The sequence below is a fragment of the Halichoerus grypus genome, chromosome 6 (assembly GCF_964656455.1).
Source record: "Halichoerus grypus chromosome 6, mHalGry1.hap1.1, whole genome shotgun sequence".
Taxonomy (NCBI): domain Eukaryota; kingdom Metazoa; phylum Chordata; class Mammalia; order Carnivora; family Phocidae; genus Halichoerus; species Halichoerus grypus.
In genome coordinates, this window is record NC_135717.1 from 30,392,964 (window position 1) to 30,411,888 (window position 18,925).

Sequence of the window (18,925 nt, forward strand, 5' to 3'; positions counted from 1 at the left end):
GATCCATCAGGATGCTCTTAACAAACCACAACCCTCTGAATCCCCATCAAGGAAGAAAGAGAAGCAAGGTGAGCTTTGAGTGAGGCCCACACATACCACTTCTGAACTCAACAGGCCCAGTCCGCCTGCTGAAATTTACCCCCTAGAGCACCGATTCTCGGATAGTGGTCTGCCAACCAAGAGCAAAACCCTCCCCCGAAGTACATGTTAAAATGCAAATTTTCAGAACCACCCAGACCCACTGACTCAGAAACTCCAGGGCCCAGGCCACCTGCGTTTTCTGCTGCACATTCAAGTCTGAGACGGTTAGGGTAACAGAGGCCCCGAGCTTGGGGGAGTGGTCGCTCACGGGGCAATGAGATAATGGAGAACTACAGGCGGCGAGAAGTGTCAGATGTGAGATACAGGGAACACAGCAAGGGTCCCACGTGAATTAGAGGAAAAGATTGAGTCCTCCAAGAGACAAGAGAATAGCAATTGCTCCCATTCATTCATTCATTCATTCACTGAACAAACATCTACTGCCTACTCTGTGCCAGGCACTATTTAAGGCTCTGGGAATACAGCAATATGCAAGATGAACAAGACCACTGCCTGCCTGCAGCTTATATTCTAGGGGACAGGATAAGAAGTATGCACGTTAAATAAGTCACCGAGAGCTGTGAAACTTAATACACAAAAGTGTAACGGGATCAAGAGACACCGGTGCATAGCAGCGTTATTCCAAACAGCCCCAAAGTGGAAAACGACCCAAATAAACAAATGAATGGATAACCAAAATATGTGATATGAGCTGGAGTATGACTCAGCCATGAAAAGCAATAAGGTATTGACGCCTGGTACAACATGAATGGAACCTAGAAACCTGATCCTCTGCAAAAAAGCCAGACCCAAAAAGCCACAGAACGGATGATTCTATTTATATGAAATGTTCAGAAGAGGCAAATCCATAGAGATAGAAAGTAGATGAGTGGTGATGGCCAGGTGCTGGAGAGAGGGAGGACTGGGGACTGGCTGTTGCATTAATGTATACAGACTTTCAATAATCAAAAGGTTCTGGGATCAGAGTGGTGATGGTTGTTCAACTCTGTGACTATGCCAAAAATCACTGAATTGTACACTTTCTAAAAATTCTACATAAACAGAGAAAGAGACATAAGGTGGTCTGGAAAACCTTTCCTGAGGAGGAGACATTTGAGTTGAGCCCTGAATGGTGAGGAGGTGGTCACATAAAGATGATGGAAAGAACCTTCCTGGCAGAGGGAACAGCAAGTGCAAAGGCCCTGAGGCAGGAAAGAGATCAAATATTTGAGGTACAAGAAAGAAGGCCAATGAAGCTGGAAGATGGCCAATAAGGGAGGGAGCATTCAAGGTGAGGATTAACCTACCCATTTTATGGAGCAAAAAGCTGCTCAAGTTAACCCAGCTCATCAGTGCAGGGACCAAGATACAAACCTGAGTGTCCCTAACATCAGAGCTCAGCCTCCTTCCCTGCTCTGTGCTGTAAGCAGGTTCTGAAACTCAACAGGGCTACGGGAAAGGAACATTTGAAGCAAAGGGCACATGTCCTCTAACTCTAATTTGCCTTTTCCCCTTCTAAACAGGTTCTTCATCATGAGCTTCAAGAGATCTCTGAACCCCTTTGGAATTGAATGGAAATTTTGTGCCCATAGAACAAGAAGCCATAGCTTTCCCCAGATTGTCTAAGGAGATCCCCCCCCCCCCCGCCCCGGCCAAAAAAAATTCCAAAGTATTCAGGCTTTCAAGAGGTTAGCAAAGTAATTTACTGGGACAAGCTACCACGAACTTGGTCAGCACTGCTTTCTACAGATCCCCTGGGCTTCTCCTGAGTCCTGAAATTCTTGAAAATCCAGCCCAGAAGCCAAGGCTGCTTTTCCCCCAAGGCAGCCCCTCATAGAGTGTGCAGTGGAAATGACAGGTTCCTAAGAGGCCTCCATATCCTGGAAAAGCAGTCTGCAAGGTATGGTCTGCTTCCTCCAGGGACCACATAAAATGATTTGGCATCAGGAAAGGAAATCTGAGAACTTCTGTGTGCGGTCTTTAGTGGTTCAAGGAAGAAGTCAATGTAATGTTGTGTATGGATGCTGGAGCCCTCCCTTGAAATGTCCACGTCAGACAGTGAGACTCAGGAACCTCAGGCCCAGGAGGGCGACTGGTAACAGCACCATCATTGGGGTGCACTGCCTATACTGCAGCTCCGTGCACCCCGAAAGGGGCTGTGCAGATAAATTACCATCTGTGAGTAGGCTAACCATCACCGAGCAGGCATGTGGCTTAAAAACGTCCCCCACCACAAAACCACAGCCTGAAGATAATACTAACAGAGCAAACCCAAGAACACAATAGTCGACTCTCCCCCTCTCTGCAACAGCTAGCTTGTCGCAAGGTGAAAAACAAAGATTGTCTATTCAGATCAAAGCAAAGTCAGCCAAAAACAATCAAAACTCTCGTGAGAAATATTCAAAAAATGTATTGCTTATTAATGATGAGCTTCTTCCTCAAGCTTTGAGATATTCGCTGATGGTTGCATGACATCATCATGCTTAGCAACACATTTTAAGGTATTCATTGTACCTTCAGCTCAGTTTGAAATTTCTGTTTTCATATATGCTTTATAATGCTCCTAATAGCTGTTCACGGGTATGAGCACATACTTATGAGTAAAACAAATGGGCATGTATTAGGGCATGTACTAAAAAACATGTTATAACACGTGTACAAAAGATACAATAAATAAATAAAGGGGAAGAACCAACTATGTGCTGTAAGCCTAACAAATTCAATGGGATCTGTCATCTATTTGTGGCACAGTTTGGGTGCTTCTCAAAGTGCATGTTACCTAGGGGTCTTATTAAAATGCAGATTTGGGGGGCGCCTGGGTGGCTCAGTCAGTTAAGCATCTGCCTTCGGCTCAGGTCATGATCCCGGGGTCCTGGGATCGAGCCCCACATGGGGCTCCCTGCTCAGCGGGAAGCCTGCTTCTCCCTCTGCCTGCCACTCCCCCTGCTTGTGTGCTCTCTCTCTCTCTCTCTCAAATAAATAAAATCTTTTTAAAAAATGCAGAGATTCAGTTTCAGTAAGTCTGAGGCAAGGCTAGAGATCCTTCTGCTCAAGCTCCCAGGTAATAAAAATGTTGCTCCACATCACACTCTGAGTAGCAAGATCCTAAAAGTACTATGACCATCAATTTTTAGTGTCAACTTGACTGGGCCACAAGGTGCCCAAATATTTGGTCGAAAGTCATTCTGGACGTGTCTGAGAATGTGCTTTTGGAGGAGATGCACATTTACATCGAGAGACTAAGTAAAGCAGACTGCCCTCCATCGTGTGGGTGGGCCTTGTCTAATCAGTTGAAGGCCTGAATAGACCAAAAGGCTGACCCTCCCCTGAGTAAAAGGGAATTTTCCTGCTGGACAGCCTTCAAACTGGGATGTCAGTTCTGCAGATTTCAGAGTTGTGAAGGGCAAGTCCACATAATGTCTCTCTTCCTTGATATCCCTTCACCCAGTTCAAAACAATTATGTTGAAACACTGCCATATTTGAAGTGAGATGATTGAATACTAGCAATTTTATAAGGTTCAATTTAATGTCCATTTCCTTCTAGATGTACTTATGTGTTATTTGCCTTGAGCCATTTGACTGTTGGCTCTGTCAGTGCGGGAATTATGTCTGTACAATTCACTCTTCTTATAGCTCTCCAAACAGTGCTAGATATGCCACAGGTACTCAATAAATACTTATGACGTGACTATGTGAAAGAGTGAATGAATAAAAGAAGAGATACTTTCTTATGTAAACCAGGATGTCAGAAAGCAGAACTCCTCTGTGCCAGATACCGTCCTGGGTGCTGAGGATACAACAGCGGAAGAGACTTCGGTGTCCCTGCACTCCTTCCTATGGACAGTAATGCAAGGAGAGAGATAATAAACTAGCAAACCAGTAAATGAGCAAGCTAATTTTAGGCTATAATGTGAAATGAAGCCAGTAACTCCAAACGATGGGCTGGAGGGGCCGGGGCGGTGGTAACTGAGCCTGGGGGGTCAGGGACGGCTTCTCAGAGAAGGTGATATTTGAGCTAAGACCTGAAGAGTAAGAGCCAGCCTGTGAGGTCTGACGGAGGAGAAGAATTTGAGCCAAGCCAACACAACAGCTCCAAGGTAGCAATGAGCTTGGTACATTTGAGGAACAAAAAGAGAAGGCTGTGTCCCTTTACTTTCCAATTATAGTGAGCAAATAAAAGACCCCACTGTTTCCAAACAGAGCTCAGAGTCCCAGCATCTTGCTTCAAAGCTTCCAGGAGTCCCAAGGTCTGAACTATGTTCTGACATTTAAACACTTGAATAGGATTCCTGAGCATTTCCTCTCCTACCAGAAACATCTTTTATTTTTTAGAAGGCAAGGGCCATGGGCAGGAGGTAACTTCCTGGAGTGGTGGTTATACAGGTGTAGATGAAGCTCATCCAACGGCACTTTGCCTTTTATGGTGTACATTATACCCCAGTGAAGGCGACTTCTAAAATGCAAGGACTCAGGGGCACCTGGGTGGCCGACACTGTCGCTTCAGGTCATGATCTCAGGGTCGTGAGATCGAGCCCCCCATGTTGGGCTCCATGCTGGGCGTGGAGTCTGCTTAAGAGTCTCTCTCTCCCTCTCCCTCAGCCCCTCTCCCTGAGCGCTCTCTCTCGAAAAAAATAAAAATAAAATAAAATGCAGGACTCAATGCCCCAAGAGAAGCAAACATATTTTGCCAGGAAGAAGACTTTATAGAGACTTTTCCATGGCCAACAGGATACGCATGCAAGGGCTCCTCTCACCTGGGGAGCTGGTCGAAGCCACAGGATAAGCACAGATGTGCAGCAAGAGGGGGAAGCTGGAAACAGAGAGAAAAGGCAAGAGAAGGAAGGACACTTACCACTTGATGCTATTTCTTTGCAAGGGACGCCAGCTCTTGCGAAGCATGTTTGAAAAACACACAGGACACTGGGCTACGTAATTTGCCACTTGGATTTCTGATTCTGTTTGAAGGTGGGCAAGATAATGACATGTGTCCCCTATCGGTTTCGAGTGTACAGAGCTTCAAACATGCGTTCCTGCCCCAAGGTCATACCTCATCAATGCCTTCTCCGAGAGGGCTGGCCCTGCCAGGGGCAGATGCAGAAAACATCCCTGGTCTTGATCTTACAGTGGCTCCTTGAACTGGCCCCACCGCATGTGTTGCTATTTGCAAAGCATCAAGCACTTGTTTGTGATGTGAGACAGCAGACGTGCTGCATGTGTCTGCTGCAAGGCAGTGCAGTGTAGTGGTCAGGGACCTGTGCTCTGGCCTCGGACTGATTGGGTTTGAGGTCTGACTCCTCCACTGCCCGGAGGGGGGCTTGTTCATCCTCATGGAAAGTAACCTGTGCCTCTTAAAAGGCAGACTGTCGTAAGGCTTGCCTCACTGGGGAAGGACCTAAAATTATGTGAGAAGTTACACACAAGCTTACTGCCGAAGGTGCTTCAACATCACCTAGGCCAAAACTTTGCAAGGCATTTCATGTGGTCATCCACGGGTCTTCTCTCCTATTCTGAACCTGCCCCCTCCTCCTGCTAAGTCTGGAGTTGGGAGACCTGACCAATGTCACACAGCTAAAAAGATGTAGCAGAGCAAGGGCTAGGTACTGAGTTCCAGACTACAGCATTTACCCCTTTGGCAGAAACGGGACAGAAAATTCTAATAATAAGAGTTAGAGTCACTGAGCAGTGACCGTAAAGAGGTCCTATGCTAAGAGCTTCCCAAGCCCAGTCTCAGCGAAACCTCACACAAGCCTATGACACAAGGATCATGGTTATCTCGTCTTACAGACAAGAAGAATCTAAAACTCAGAGAGGTGAAGTCACTTTCCCAAGGTCACACAGCTATTAAGTGGCCAAGCTGGATTGAATCTCAGGCTATATGACTGGAGCCCCCGCTGCTAAGGTCGGCCTGACAGAGTTTCTAGGGACTGCAGGTAACAGTGCTAAGTGAATTGCATGGAGGTGGAGACCCAGGGGGAACCTGCAAGCTTCCTAAGAGGGAAGTCACCTCTCAAAGGCAACCAACAACTTCCATGGGAAAATGAAGGTCCAATGCTGTCGGACCTGCCAATTTCTCAAGCGAAGTCAGAAATCTGGATATCTGTGTGAAAACGTCCGGCTTTTAAACATTGGCAATTGGTTCTAAGTTGGTTTTAAAACACGATATATAATAGGGACTAAAGAAATTTCACATCCAGATGCAGTGAGCCTTGACTGGATCCTAGTTTGAAACCCCAAGCTGTGGAAGACATTTTTTGGCATGACTGGGAATATTTTAATATGATCGGATATCTGATGATATGATGGAATTTCCGTCCTTTATCTGGGGTGTGATACTGGAATTGTGTTGTGTGGGAGAATGTCCTTGTTCTCAGGAGATCCACGCTCAAGTATTTAAGGATGAAGTGTCATGTCTGCAACTGATTTTCAAAGGCTTCAGCCAAAAAACAAAGGAAAAAAGGAGGGAATGAAAGAGGAAGAAAGGGAGAGAGGAAATGAAAATATGGAAAGTACTATAAAGCAAATATGACAAAACACTAATGATTGTTCAGTTTAGATTAGTAGTTCTCAATGAGGGGTGATTCTACCCCCTTGATGACATGTGGCTATGGCTAAGGACTTTTTTTTTTTCACTGTCACAGCTGGGTTGTGGGGTGGGTACTACTGGCACCTAGTGGGTAGAGTCCAAGGATGCTGGCAAACACCCTTCACTGCACAGGACAGCCCCCCACCACCAAGAAAGAGCCGGCCCCAAATGTTGGTGGTGCCGGGGATAAGAAACCTCAGAGACTATTCTGGAGTTCGTTCTTATTAGTCTTTCAAGTTTTTTTGGTTTTGGTTTTTTTTGGTATGTTTAAAAAGTTTCACAGTAAAAAAAAAAAAAAGAGAGAGAGAGAGAGAGAGAGAAACTTAAAAATTAAGAATGCATCAATAGCAATACCTTGCAGACCAAACAAAATATGTCTGTGCGGTTTGATAACCATAGCTGGCCACCATTTGCAGTCTGTTCTTCCAATAAATAGTGGCTGGATGTCATGTTGCTGTAGCTGGTGATGAGTGTCTGGGAAGCTCTTACAATAGCGTGGGCAAGACCCCCACAGCTCTGAGAATTACTGACTTTCTCCTGCTTCTAGTCCCAATCAGCCCAGAAGGAGGCAGGTCACATGCCCAGGGCTCTGAGCCCGAAAACTGACATCATCGAGGCCTCTTCTGGGATCACACGAGTGCACGGGGTCACAGGAGCATTTGGGGACATGGGGACAGCAAGGGGCTGTAAGTCTTTGAAGGGAGGCTGCGGTCAGATGAAATGAGAACAAGCCCCTCAGCTCCGTAACCCTCAAAGCCCAAGACAAACTAATTAAGAGGCTGCAGCCAGCACATTAGTTTCACCTGGAAGCCACCTCGGACCCTCTGTGAGGCCAAGCTCAGGTGTGCCGCCCCCACCCAACTCACCCTTCAGCCCCTCCAGCCAACAGCTAATGAGCTCGGGCTGTGGCTGGGACTCCAAATGATTCACTGCCTCAACAGGGCAAGATGCATCTGGAGGGTCCTTGGGGCAGCCCCCAGCACCACAAATGCACAGAGAGCCCTATACGTGCAGGCAACACAAAACAGAAAGCAAGTAAGAGAGTCGCACTGGATTAATTCCTCCACCCCAACCCTGTTAAGATAGTCCCAAACTCAAGAACAGTCTTTGTTAATGCTGAGGCCACTTTTGGGGAGCCATTCAGGGAGGCTGTTACACATGTGGATTTCTAGGGCTCATCCCAGACCTACATTGATTTGGAATCTCTCCGGACAGAACCATGAGAAGGTGCATTTTGCATTTTTAGGAAGCGCCCCCCACCCCCCAATGCTCACTGAAACTGAAAACACAGTTGAAACCAGGGGGCTGGGGATTTGCAGTTTCCTGTGTGACCTTGGGCCAGCCACCCAAACTGAGCCAGGATTTTCTCATCTATAAATGGGAATTAACAGCACCTCTCTCATAGTTGGGAGCACTGAAGAGGTTTACACACACATGCACTCACACGCACACACTTGTGCATGCACGCGCGCGCACACACACACACCCCCTAGTACGGTGCCTGGCAAATGTTAGTTCCTTTTCCTTAATAGTGATTGGCCACACACTGGAAAGCCTAGAGAGCTTTACAGAAGTACACAGCCTGCACGCAGCCCCTAGAGATTCTGATCTAAATTGTCTAGGGTGGGGCCCCTTAGCAACGGGATTTTTTAAAAAAGCATTCCAGGGGATCTGAAATAGCAGTCAGGGTTGAAAACCATACCCTGGAAACTGCCAATAAAAATCAACTATTCTTGGGGGCACCTGGGTGGCTCTGACCGTTGAGCCTCCAACTCGATCTCAGCTCAGGTCTTGATCTCAGGGTGGTGAGTTCAAGCCCCGGGATGGGCTCCACTCTGGGTGGGGGGCGGGTTTCAACTGTTCTTTCTCTTCAAGAGAATGCACTTCCACTGCATTCTGGAATTCCCAAAAGGTGTACAGAGGAGAAGCTGTGTTGAGGCTCTTACCAGGGACTGGGTGTGCGCAGATTCCACCCCAAGCAGCCCTTTCCAGGTACCTGCAGAAGAAAGTGGCTGCAACCTGCTAGGCTGGGCGATTCTTTTTCTCCTGACAGAGCTGCAAGGAGGCAGGACAGGAAGTTGAGTCCCTGCTGGGCCCTCAGGTCTGCGGTGAAGTGCTGTCTCCACAGGAATACGCAGATCAAAGAGAGCCTGAAACTAGCATCACCTTCTCCCACAGACGTCCAAAGAGAGCCGCCCACCCTTAGCTCGACTCCCACCTTCTCACCTCCCTACTCCCGGCCTCCCTCCCCTCCCCCACCCCCCACCCAAACACCCAGGAGGGCTCCTCTAAGCGCTGGTTTGCAAGGAAAAGGCTCAGTGGATATTTCGGCAGAGGAATTAACCCGAATCTGCAAGGCAGCCTGCCTATCCCTGGGTGACTCTCTCCCTACACCAAGGCGACACCCGCCGCCTGCCGCAGTCCTGCCTCGGCACTCCTCCCTCACCCTAACACAGACCCCGGGAAGCTACAGGGATTGGCGGGGGACTGCGGGGACGCGAAGCACCCGCGGCTGGGGCTGGAGACGGGGCATCTTGGGGTTGCAGGAGGTGGGCGGGGCCAGCGTGTTACTCTTTTAGTTGGTCAGGGTTTCTTGAATACCCTCGAAGCTTACTTTGTGCCCCAAGACCCCAACATCCATTCACGCCTCCCTGCTGACCCAAACCAAGAGGAACTTCTTCACCTCTTCCCCCAAATCCCTCCCCACTGGAAAAAAAAAAGTCATCGGATACTCTGCGTATAAATAGAAAATAATTACTAGTGAGGTGGTAATGTTCCTTCGCCTATTTTTGGTGGGTCTCTTTGTTCAGATTTTTTAGGCAGGCGCACGGAGCGCGTGCATCCACACGCGCACACATGGGCCCCCGCCGGAGGTGTGGGGAGGGTGTGTGTCTGTGTGTAGGGGGTGGGACACATGGCGACCCCGTTGCCCACACTCGGAAAGAAGATCGAGCTTGCGCCCAACCCTCCAGCTATTGGAAGACTGCCTGTCGCTCTTCAACCCCGCCCGCCCAGACCTCACGCCAACCGTGGCCTCTGTCGGGTCTGGGGGCTGCGTCCCCGTGGCGGTGTCCTCCGCCTCCAAAGTTGTGCGAATCAATTTAGACACTTTTTTTAAAAAGCAAAAGGCAAATAGCTCCATTAATCCCCAAATGCCTTCTCCCATCTGCTGCGACTTGCTCGCGCTGGGACTTGCATAATGAATAAAGCAACCGGGAAAGTTGACGAATCAGGGTGTTGGGGGGCGGCGGGGGGTGGGGGTTGGTGAGCGGGGCTCCGGCCCTTGAAGTCCACGCCAACCCCGGCAAGGGGCTCAGCGCGCAGCTGAGGCCGCGGCCCCCAGCGAGGAGAGGTGGTGACCGGGGAAAGGGGCGAGGGTTTTGGGCAGGGGGAGGCAACCGAGGTCCCAACTGCAGGGACCAGGCAGCTCAGGGAGAGCGAGGCGGCCGCTCCAGGCAGGGCTTTTGTTCTCGCCCTCCCCTCTCTTTCCACCTCCCTCGCCTCTTTTTCGCGAGCCGTACGAGTTGCAGGCGGCACACACTCCTTCCCTCCCTCCCTCCCTCCCTCACACACGCGCGCGCGGGCTCACACACGCCCCCCTTCCCTTTCGAGCTCGCCTGCTCTGTTTACCTAGAAGCTAGGATGTGGAATCCGAGCGGGGGACCCCTCCCCAAAACCCAAGACTTCGGGGCCACAGGCTCCCGGGCTGTGTGTCTCAGATCCGCTTCAATCCTAGGCGGGAGGGGGCGGCGAGAGGGTGAAGGCGGCAGAGACCCCCGACACACACATACATACACACGCGCAAATCCACACCTGTGCGGAGCCCAGCGCCCCCTCTCCGCGCTCCCAGCCGAAGTTGGCTTTCCCGGGCGACCTCCCCCAGCGGAGACGCGGGGGGTTGGGGGGGGAGCGCCATTGCCCGGGGAAAGGTGGAGAGGGAAGAGCAGGGAGAGCGGCGCCCGGAGGGGAGGCGGAGGGGGGAGGCAGCCCACCTGGACATGTGTTCCCTTTGGGGCCGGTGCGCTTTCTCCAGCCCCAGCTTGGTGAAGATGCCTACAAGCACCATGACGGCCACCACCCCGCAGATGATGTAAACGATCAGGTTGGTCTTGTCCTTGGTGGGGTCGTGCAGGGGGTCGTCCTTGCGCGCAGGGGGCTTGCCGGTGTTGAGCCACAGCGGAGTGTCGTAGTTGGTGCAGGTGCTCTGGTTCAGTCGCCGCTTCTTAAACGTGCAGCAGAACCGGAAGCCACAAGTCCCGCAGCAGAAGATGAAGTCGCCCGAGCTGCAGTTGAACGGCGGGTCCCACTGGCCCATGACATCGAAGTAGCCCCTGCAGAAGTCCGGCGTGGGCGCCCGGGTCGGCGGAGCGTCCGAGACCCCCGCGCCCTCGCCGGCCTCTCCGGAGGCGGCCCCGGAGCGGTTGCCCCCCGCCAGCACTACCACGCCGCCCAGCTGCGCCAGCTGCCCGTGCCCCGCTCGATCCTGCGCCCGGCACACGCGGGCGCACAGCTCGGTGAGGAAGCAGCCGAGGAGCAGCCGGAGGACGCGGCGCATCGTGTCTCCCAGCCCGGGCTCGGCCGCTCGGCCGCCGCTGGAGCCGCTGCAGCCGCCTCTCGAGGCGCGGCCGAAGCTGCCGAGGCTGCTGCCGGGGGCTGCGAGCCGCCGCGGGCCGCACATGCAGGGAGCGGCGCGGGGCGCTCGGTGGTCGGCGGCCACTGCGCTCGGCTCAGCCCGCGTTCGCCTCCAGCGCGCCGCGCGCCGAGGGGCCGGCCGGGGAGGAGCGCGCCTGGCCGGGCGGGGGGAGGATGAGCGGGGGCAAGCGCCGGGTGCAGGTCCGGCCGGCTACGGGGAGAGGCGGGGGCTGGCGAGCAGGGGAGAGTCGGTCTCTTCGCGCTTCCCCTCCGCCGGCGGCTCCGGACTAGCCGCCCCGCGCCCGATCTCTCTCACCTCTCCAGCTCGCCAAGTGCGCTGGAGAGAGCGAAGCAACACTTGTGGAATGAAGGGAGGGCAGGAGGGAAGGGGGAGGGGAGGAGGGCGGGCAGAGGAGGGGGGGTGGAACGGGCGCGAGCTCGAGAGGGGCGGGGGCGCGGAAGAGGTGACTCGGGCGGGCGGGAGCGAGTTGGGGGGCGTGCAGAGCTGAGCTAGGCTGACTGGCGGGCGGGGAGGAGGGAGCTTCTTCGGCAGCCGCCGGGGCTGAAGGCACCGCTCGGGTTTCCCGGCAGGTGGAGGACCGCTGCGGGACCTCCCGCGCCCTCTCTGGGCGGGAGGCGCGGCTCAGACCTGTTCTGGGCGCAGAGGCGGCTCCGCCCGTGGCTTTTTCAGGCCTGCGTGCGCAGAAGCTACGGCTGGAAAATGCCCTCCAGGGAAGGGGTGACTCGGAGGGGATAAGGACAGACTAAGTGGCTCCCACTCCAAAGCAGACGGGGGCACAGTCTGATCAGGCTCGCCCTTTCCAGGTGCACCAGACCACCTCGCCCTTCCCCCGACTGCGCCCTCCAGCCAGGCGCGCCTCCCGGATGGTGGAACTCCCGGGGAGGAGCCGAGGACCAAGGCTGAGCTGAGAAGGCGGGGTGGCAAGCCACTGGGGCCCGGGGTAGGCACCCCCGGGAGAGGGCCGTGGGACGAACTATAGTCAAAGAAGCGCTGGGGGTAGGGAGGAGGCAGCAGACAAGGCCAAGGCAGTGGCACGTCCCACGTCCCGGAATGTCTTTCCTCGGGACTCTCCTAGGCCCCTGGACCTGCCACTTTCTGTCCCTCTACGACCTCGCAGCGTTCCCTGCGTTCCACAGGAGGGCACACCGCGGCGCCGCCTCTGCGCGCCCAGATCTGGTGCAGCGCAAGGCCTGGGCACCCAGCCTCAGCCACCCTCCCGCACCTGGAGCCCGCGTGTGGGTCTCCGGAGCCGGCTAGCCCCTGTGCTCACCGAACCCCCCTTCCCCCCGAAATCCTCACCTAGTGCTGCGGAGTCCGGCCTTGGGCCCTCAGCTTCCAGCCTCCGGTCGCCTGTCAGCAGTTTCCAAATCGGCCTTCTCCACTCAGCCGATTCCAGTCATCATCGGCCCTGTCCCATTTCTCCCACTTCTTCTTTCCTCTGCTTGAATTTGACTCCAGTAGCCCCCAAAACGGGATGTGCACCAAAGCTGCTACACCGAATTTAGATCTCCATACGCCCCTGCGTTTTGTTTTTAATTGCATTAACTAAGTATACACTTTGCAGTCGGCTAGGCGATTTGCAGCGAAATGATGTCTCCACCACAATCCCCTCCATAGGGCTGCAGTCGGGGGCTTCTCCGGGCATTTTCAAAGCGCCAAAAAGTTGGGCCACAAATAAAATGATAACCTGGGTCCCCTTAATTGAAAAAGCATGGAGCGTGGGTGTTGGACTCTACTGCAAGTTTTCTCAGAATGAGAGGGACTTTAGCTAATTGTGCTTTCTCTCTGATGAATGTCACCTGTCTTCCCAAAGACTAGCCAAGAATGACCCTGTTCCAGCAAAAACACCAGGCCAACACTGATGGAGCATATCCAGGAGTATACCAGCCCTAGAAGATTCGTTGAATTGCGGGCTGTATTTTGTCCCAAACCCACCTGGACAAGGTATGAAATTGTTTAGTCTAAATTCATCAGCTCCATCATAATGGGATCCCCAAAATAGGATAGTGTGGCGCGTCTGTCGACCCACACCCACCACCACTGTGTGAGTCTCTACAAACACAAGCATTGGTGTGTGAGAGCTAATGATAGCTGACATTTATTCAGTGCTTGCAACATGCCCACTAAGCTTGTCTTTTCTAAAATCACCTCCTCACAGATGCTTAGAGCAGTGCCTAGCATCTAGCAGACAATCTGGGAATATTTGCTACAACATTTGAGGGACTGATCTCATTTAACTCTATCTGCTAGATAATATAACCAGGCCCACACAACAGAGGAAGAGACTGAGGCCCAAAGCAATTAAACCAGTTTCCCATAGTAGCACAGGGAGGAAGTGCCTCCGTTGGCTTCTGACCCAAGAAATTTGACTCCTGGGCCTGTGTTCTAACCACTGCAGGTAATGCCTTCCTAAAACAGGCCTCCAGACTCCCTATCCACCTGATGTTACAATATATGTTTGGTTTCTGTCTGTCTCCCCACACTGAAATGGTAAACTCCAGGGCAGAAAGGGGCCTTGACTCGTGCAGTCTCCCAGCACCTACAGCAGCGCTGGATGTGAGAAGCACTCAAAAAATATTTAGTTTGCTGTGATTAACTTGTTAAGATCTTCAATGCAAGACCCTTGGTGTTAACCCGAGAGGAAAGGGACAGACAATGGAGTTTCTGCTGTGGGGACCTTGCAGAGGGGTTGGGATATTTCTATGCACTAAATTAGAATCCAGGAGGGCTGCTCCAGCAGGCTTGCCAAGGTCCAGGAAGCTGAGGCTCAGAGAGGTTAAGGGCTTTGTCCAAGGTCAAGTGGCCAGCAAATGGGAAAGCCAGGGCTAGATGCAGCCTGCCAGACTTCTAATCTCTGGTTTCCTGCCTTCCCACCCCACTGCACCCCACTGAGGTACCTCCCAGCCAGCATCAGGGCTGGGAGCTTAGGGCAACAACCTGATACAAGAGTAGGTCACAGACACCTTCCCCCAAGAGCTGGGGGTTTTCAGACACTTCTAAATTTAATTTGAAAAAAGAAAAAAAAAATCTTAGCGAAAAGAGACAAAATCTAGACAGAAAAGTCCATTTTAGAATCTGCCTCCAATCTCCGTAAAGTATTGCCTGTCACCAGGACATTTGAGTCCGGTCCTCAGAGGAGACTCACTCTGGCCGCAGTTCCCAGCTTTAATTAACAGAGACTGCCCCCTGTTTGTGACAAGGAGAGTGCAGGGATCCTGCTTGGGAAAGAAGCCGACCTGATCTTACCCCTCATGGCTTATTTGCCAGATCCCAAACCTTAAGCCTGCTATTGCCCCGCCACCGCCCCCTGCCCTGAGTTTCACCCAAACCAAATTCCCTTGCTGCACCTGCCTGCCAAGGCTGCTGCTGCACCTCTGGAATATTGTCCACACCTGTTTCCCAAGCCTTTGAAAAACATAAGAGGGAAGAACCGTCTAGGTTCATTTTACTCTTTAAAGGAAGAAACTCCCTTTTTTTTTTAAGATTTTATTTATTTGAGAGAGAGAGAGAGAGAGAGAGCATGGGGGAGGGGGAGAGGGAGAAGCAGATTCCCCACTGAGCAGGGAGCCCAAGGTCATGACCTGAGCAGAAGGCAGACGCTTAACCAGGACCCCAAGATCATGACCTGAGCTGAAGGCAGATGCTTAACCGACTGAGCCACCCAGGCGCCCCGGAAGAAAGTCCCTCTCCTCTGGGTATGTCAACTCAATCAATAGAGTCACTACCTGCTAATAGATGTGTGGTTATTGAGAACATGCCCCCATTCAGAACACGTGATTGAGAAAGTATTTCTTTCAGGGCTCCTGAGTGGGGGAGGGGGTTTTATAAACTTCCTAATTGAAACACCTGGCAAGTTCATGGAAGATGAAAAATCATCAAATACCACCCCCCACCACTAGCCAAATGAATTCATGCAAATGTGTTGAAATTAAAATGCAGCTCTTAATGAAAATACTTTCTATGAAAGAGATGATGACATTATTATTTACGACACAGGCACTTTTAATATCTAAAGAAGAATCTCGTTTGCTCTAGGCTTAATTATGTCAGATGGCAGAATGGCTTGCAACAAGACCAAAATCCGTACTCCCCAACAATTAGGGGAGGGAACAACGTTACAAAGAATGTTTACTTACCAGGACTTGCAACCAGGGTCCATCAGCAAGTCAGCAAATTAGATTATGTGTGCCGTGGCCCTCACTGGAGGGAGTTGTTTGTTAATAAGTCCTCATCAGATAGCTTTTAGGGTTTCAAAAAGGTTTCTTAGCAACTGTTAGCCTTGAGGAAGAAAAAAAAAAAAAAAAGATGACACAGAAGCTTTTGGTTTGAAACCTAAGGAGCTACCTGGGTGAAAATCGAAACTGGACCCCCCTCCCAGACCAAGGCCAAGGAGAGACTAAAGAAAAGAGGCAGACCTCTCCAGAAAGGTAAGTAGGAGGGGTAATAAGCAAAGGAACTTACAAGGCTTATCCTGGGCCCCCCACAACAAGGGGATCTCTGCGCCTGCCTGCCAGAATCTTACAAGTTTATATTATATAGAGGCTTCAATGGGGGTCAGTAGTGTATGGTCCAGATGGTCCTAACAGCACTTTGCTCTCTCAAGGCCGCATCCTTGAAATAGACTCCTAGTGCCAGAACAGTGGGTGGAATATACATCTGAGGACAGCGGAGGGGGGAGGAGCCTCTGCCCACCTGGTGCCCCCCGGGGTCAGCCGGAGGTCATGTCCCCTGGATGACTTCCTCCAACAGAAGCCAAAATGGGGCTAGCCCCTTGCCATGCTCAAGCAACACGCTGATTTGATATATTTTATTCTCTTATTCTGAGAAGATAAAGGATCCCTTATGGAAGAAGTCAAGTGGGTCTGAAGTATGATTTCCCCAGACTGCAAGAGGTATGTGAGATGACTTTTGGTTTTACCCCCAAAGATTTTTTTTTAATAGTTTTATATTTATTTCAATGTGTAGCAGAAAAAAAATAATGGCACATCAAACACGTGGCTTCACGGGCATAAATATTTAAGGTTTACATCAATTTAAAGTCAATGTAAGAAAAATAATAAATATGTTATAGTATTTATTAGTGAAATATAAAGAAAATGTGAAGTGCCTGGTGTTTAGGAGACATGGGTTTTGGTATCAGGACGGGGCTTCTCAGCTTCAGCGCTCCTGACGTTTTAGGGTGGATCCTTCTGTGTGGTGGGGGGCTGTCCTGTGCATTGCAGGAGGCTTAGCAGGATCCCCGGGCTCTACCCACTATATGCCAGTAGCAACTCCCCATCGTGACAACCAAACACTCTTGGCAAGCAGACATTGCAAAATCGACTGAGAACTAGTGATTCCTGCCTATGTTTAAATCCTGCTTCTTTCTCATCTGAGGTCTAGGACCTCCAATGAGACGTCACTTCTCTAAGCCTCAGTTTTCCTATCTATAAGATGGGGATAAGAATGGTGTCTTTTCCCAGGAATATTACAGACACTCTGTATCTGCAGAGTGCTTAGCACAATGAACGGAACCTTGGCAGGGCTTAGTAAAAGGTCATTCTTATTGCAGGAAGCTTGAGGGGGCCTACTGGGTGCCCTGAGTGTTGGGGAGACAGATGGCTAAGACAAAATCCTTGCCCTCGAGGACCTCCAAATCTCCAGGGCAAGTTAGAATATGCCTACTGTGCAGTCTTACAGGATCCCATGCTCAAGAGGGCCCCAGGCTTCATCCACTGCTCTGCAGTTGCCTTGAAATTCTACATGATTTCTAAACATGGGGCCCCATCCGTTAGGTAGCCAGTCCTCTCTATAGGGGATGCAGCTTGGGCAGAAAAAGAGGTCAAGCTTATGGGGACTTAGAGGGGGATGTTTAGCTCCAACTTCCAGCAGTCCTAAGTTAAATGTGTACAAGCATTCTCAGCAACGGAGCAGAAAGAATTTTGGTATACTCTCTTTAAAAGTAGTCCTCAAATGTCAGTCCAAAGCACAATACTGAAGGTGTCAGTAGTAAAGTTTTCACTGGTCCATAGAAAATTGAGAAAAATTATGGTTGATAAAATAGGCACTCAATAAGCACCTCTTTTAATGGTTGTAGACTATTTGTATAACAATTCACTTTCTGAAGTTATGTTAGTCTTATATTTATCATCCTGTGTGTGTGTGTGTGTGTGTGTGTGTGTGTGTGTGTTTGTGTGTGTGTGTGTGTGTAGTATTTTTAAAATACTTTTTACCAGGGAAAAACTGATAAACTTATCCTCCCCAATTTTTGGTCATTTTACTATAGATGAAATCCCAGCGTCTGGGATGACTAATTTAAGAACCTCGCTTTAGTTCACAAGTAAAGTGGCAGTTTGAAGCAGTTATATGAATAATTTAAGTCCCTCCAACTGTACTGGGAAATGAAAACAGGTTTTAGGGTCATGCATTTTCCAGCTAGCTACCTTGGTTAAAATTACAAGGTGTCTCCCCAGGAATCAGCTAAGGCTAGATGGAAATCACCCAGCTCCCAGACCCATGTCTCTGTGCTCCCACCAATGCCTACAAATAAAGATTGTATCGGTTAGTTTTTTGCCATGTAACAAATCATCCTAAAACTTACTGGCTTAAAATAACAACTTTTTTATTTAACTAACAGTTCTATAGATTGGCAACTTAGGTTGGTATCAACTGGATGGTTCCTCTGGACTTAGTTGGACTCACTCATGAATTTGCTGCTAACTGCCAGGTCACCAGCGTGCTGGTTGGTCTGGGACAGCCTTCATTTGGGACAGCTCCTCTTTGCTCCATGAGATTTTTCATAAGCCATCAGGCTAGCTTTTTCACATGGTGCCTCGGCAGGGGTCCCGAATCACTAAAATAAAGCATGCAAGACTTATTGAGACCCAGGGTCAGAACATTCTCTTGGCAAAAAGCAAAGCCATAAAGCCAGATCATATTCAAGTAGGAGGGAAATAGACTTCTCTTAATTGGAAGAGTGGCAAAGTTGCATTGAAAAGAGACATGCATATAGGGATGTGGGACTAACTAGCCATATCAATGGTCTTAGTCCATTTGGGCTGCTCTAACAAAACACCATCCATTGGGTGGTTTGTGAATAGTAGAAATTTATTTCTCACAGTTCTGGAAGCTGGCAGGTTTAAGATCAAGACACAAGTATGGTCAGGGCACCTGGGTGGCTCATTCGGTTGATTTTATTTCAGCTCAGGTCATGCTCTCAGGGTCATGAAATCAAGCCCCACATCGGGCTCCATGATGGACATGGAGCCTGCTTAAGATTCTCTCTCTCCCTCTGCCCCTCCCCTCCATGCTCTCATGCTCACTCTCTCTCTCTAAAAAAATAAAGAAAAGACACAAGCATGGTCACATTCTGGTGACAGCCCTCTTCCTGGTTCAAAGTCAGCACTTGTTCGCTGTGTCCTCACATGGTCGAAGGGGTGATGGACCTCTGTGGAGTCTCTTTTATAAGAAGAGTGATTCCATTTACGCAAATTCTACCCTCATGACCTAACTACTTCTCAGAGGCCCCACCTCCTAATTCCGTACACTGGGCATTAGGATTTCACGATACAAATTTTGAGAGGACACAAACATTCAGATGCACAGACGTGCATCGACTAACTACACA

The 18,925-nt window shown here is 50.4% G+C and overlaps 1 protein-coding gene and 1 long non-coding RNA gene across 4 annotated transcripts in view; one reads left to right on the plus strand and one right to left on the minus strand.

The window, feature by feature from the left end:
• Positions 1–11,602, minus strand: part of SHISA9 (shisa family member 9) — a 290,130-nt gene extending 278,528 nt beyond the window's left edge. The window contains exon 1 of one of the 3 annotated variants that reach the window (XM_078074792.1): positions 10,658–11,602. In XM_078074792.1, coding sequence (XP_077930918.1) covers positions 10,658–11,343 — 686 coding nt within the window. In that variant the 5' untranslated portion in view covers positions 11,344–11,602. The remainder of the gene's footprint in view (positions 1–10,657) is intronic. The other 2 variants (XM_078074791.1, XM_078074793.1) reach the window with 2 other exon arrangements.
• A 528-nt stretch (positions 11,603–12,130) lies between these two features.
• Positions 12,131–16,211, plus strand: LOC144382291 (uncharacterized). The gene is made up of 3 exons (XR_013448902.1): positions 12,131–12,259; positions 13,133–13,263; positions 16,148–16,211. It is a non-coding gene; the product is annotated as an uncharacterized LOC144382291 (long non-coding RNA).
• Positions 16,212–18,925: the final 2,714 nt, after the last annotated feature.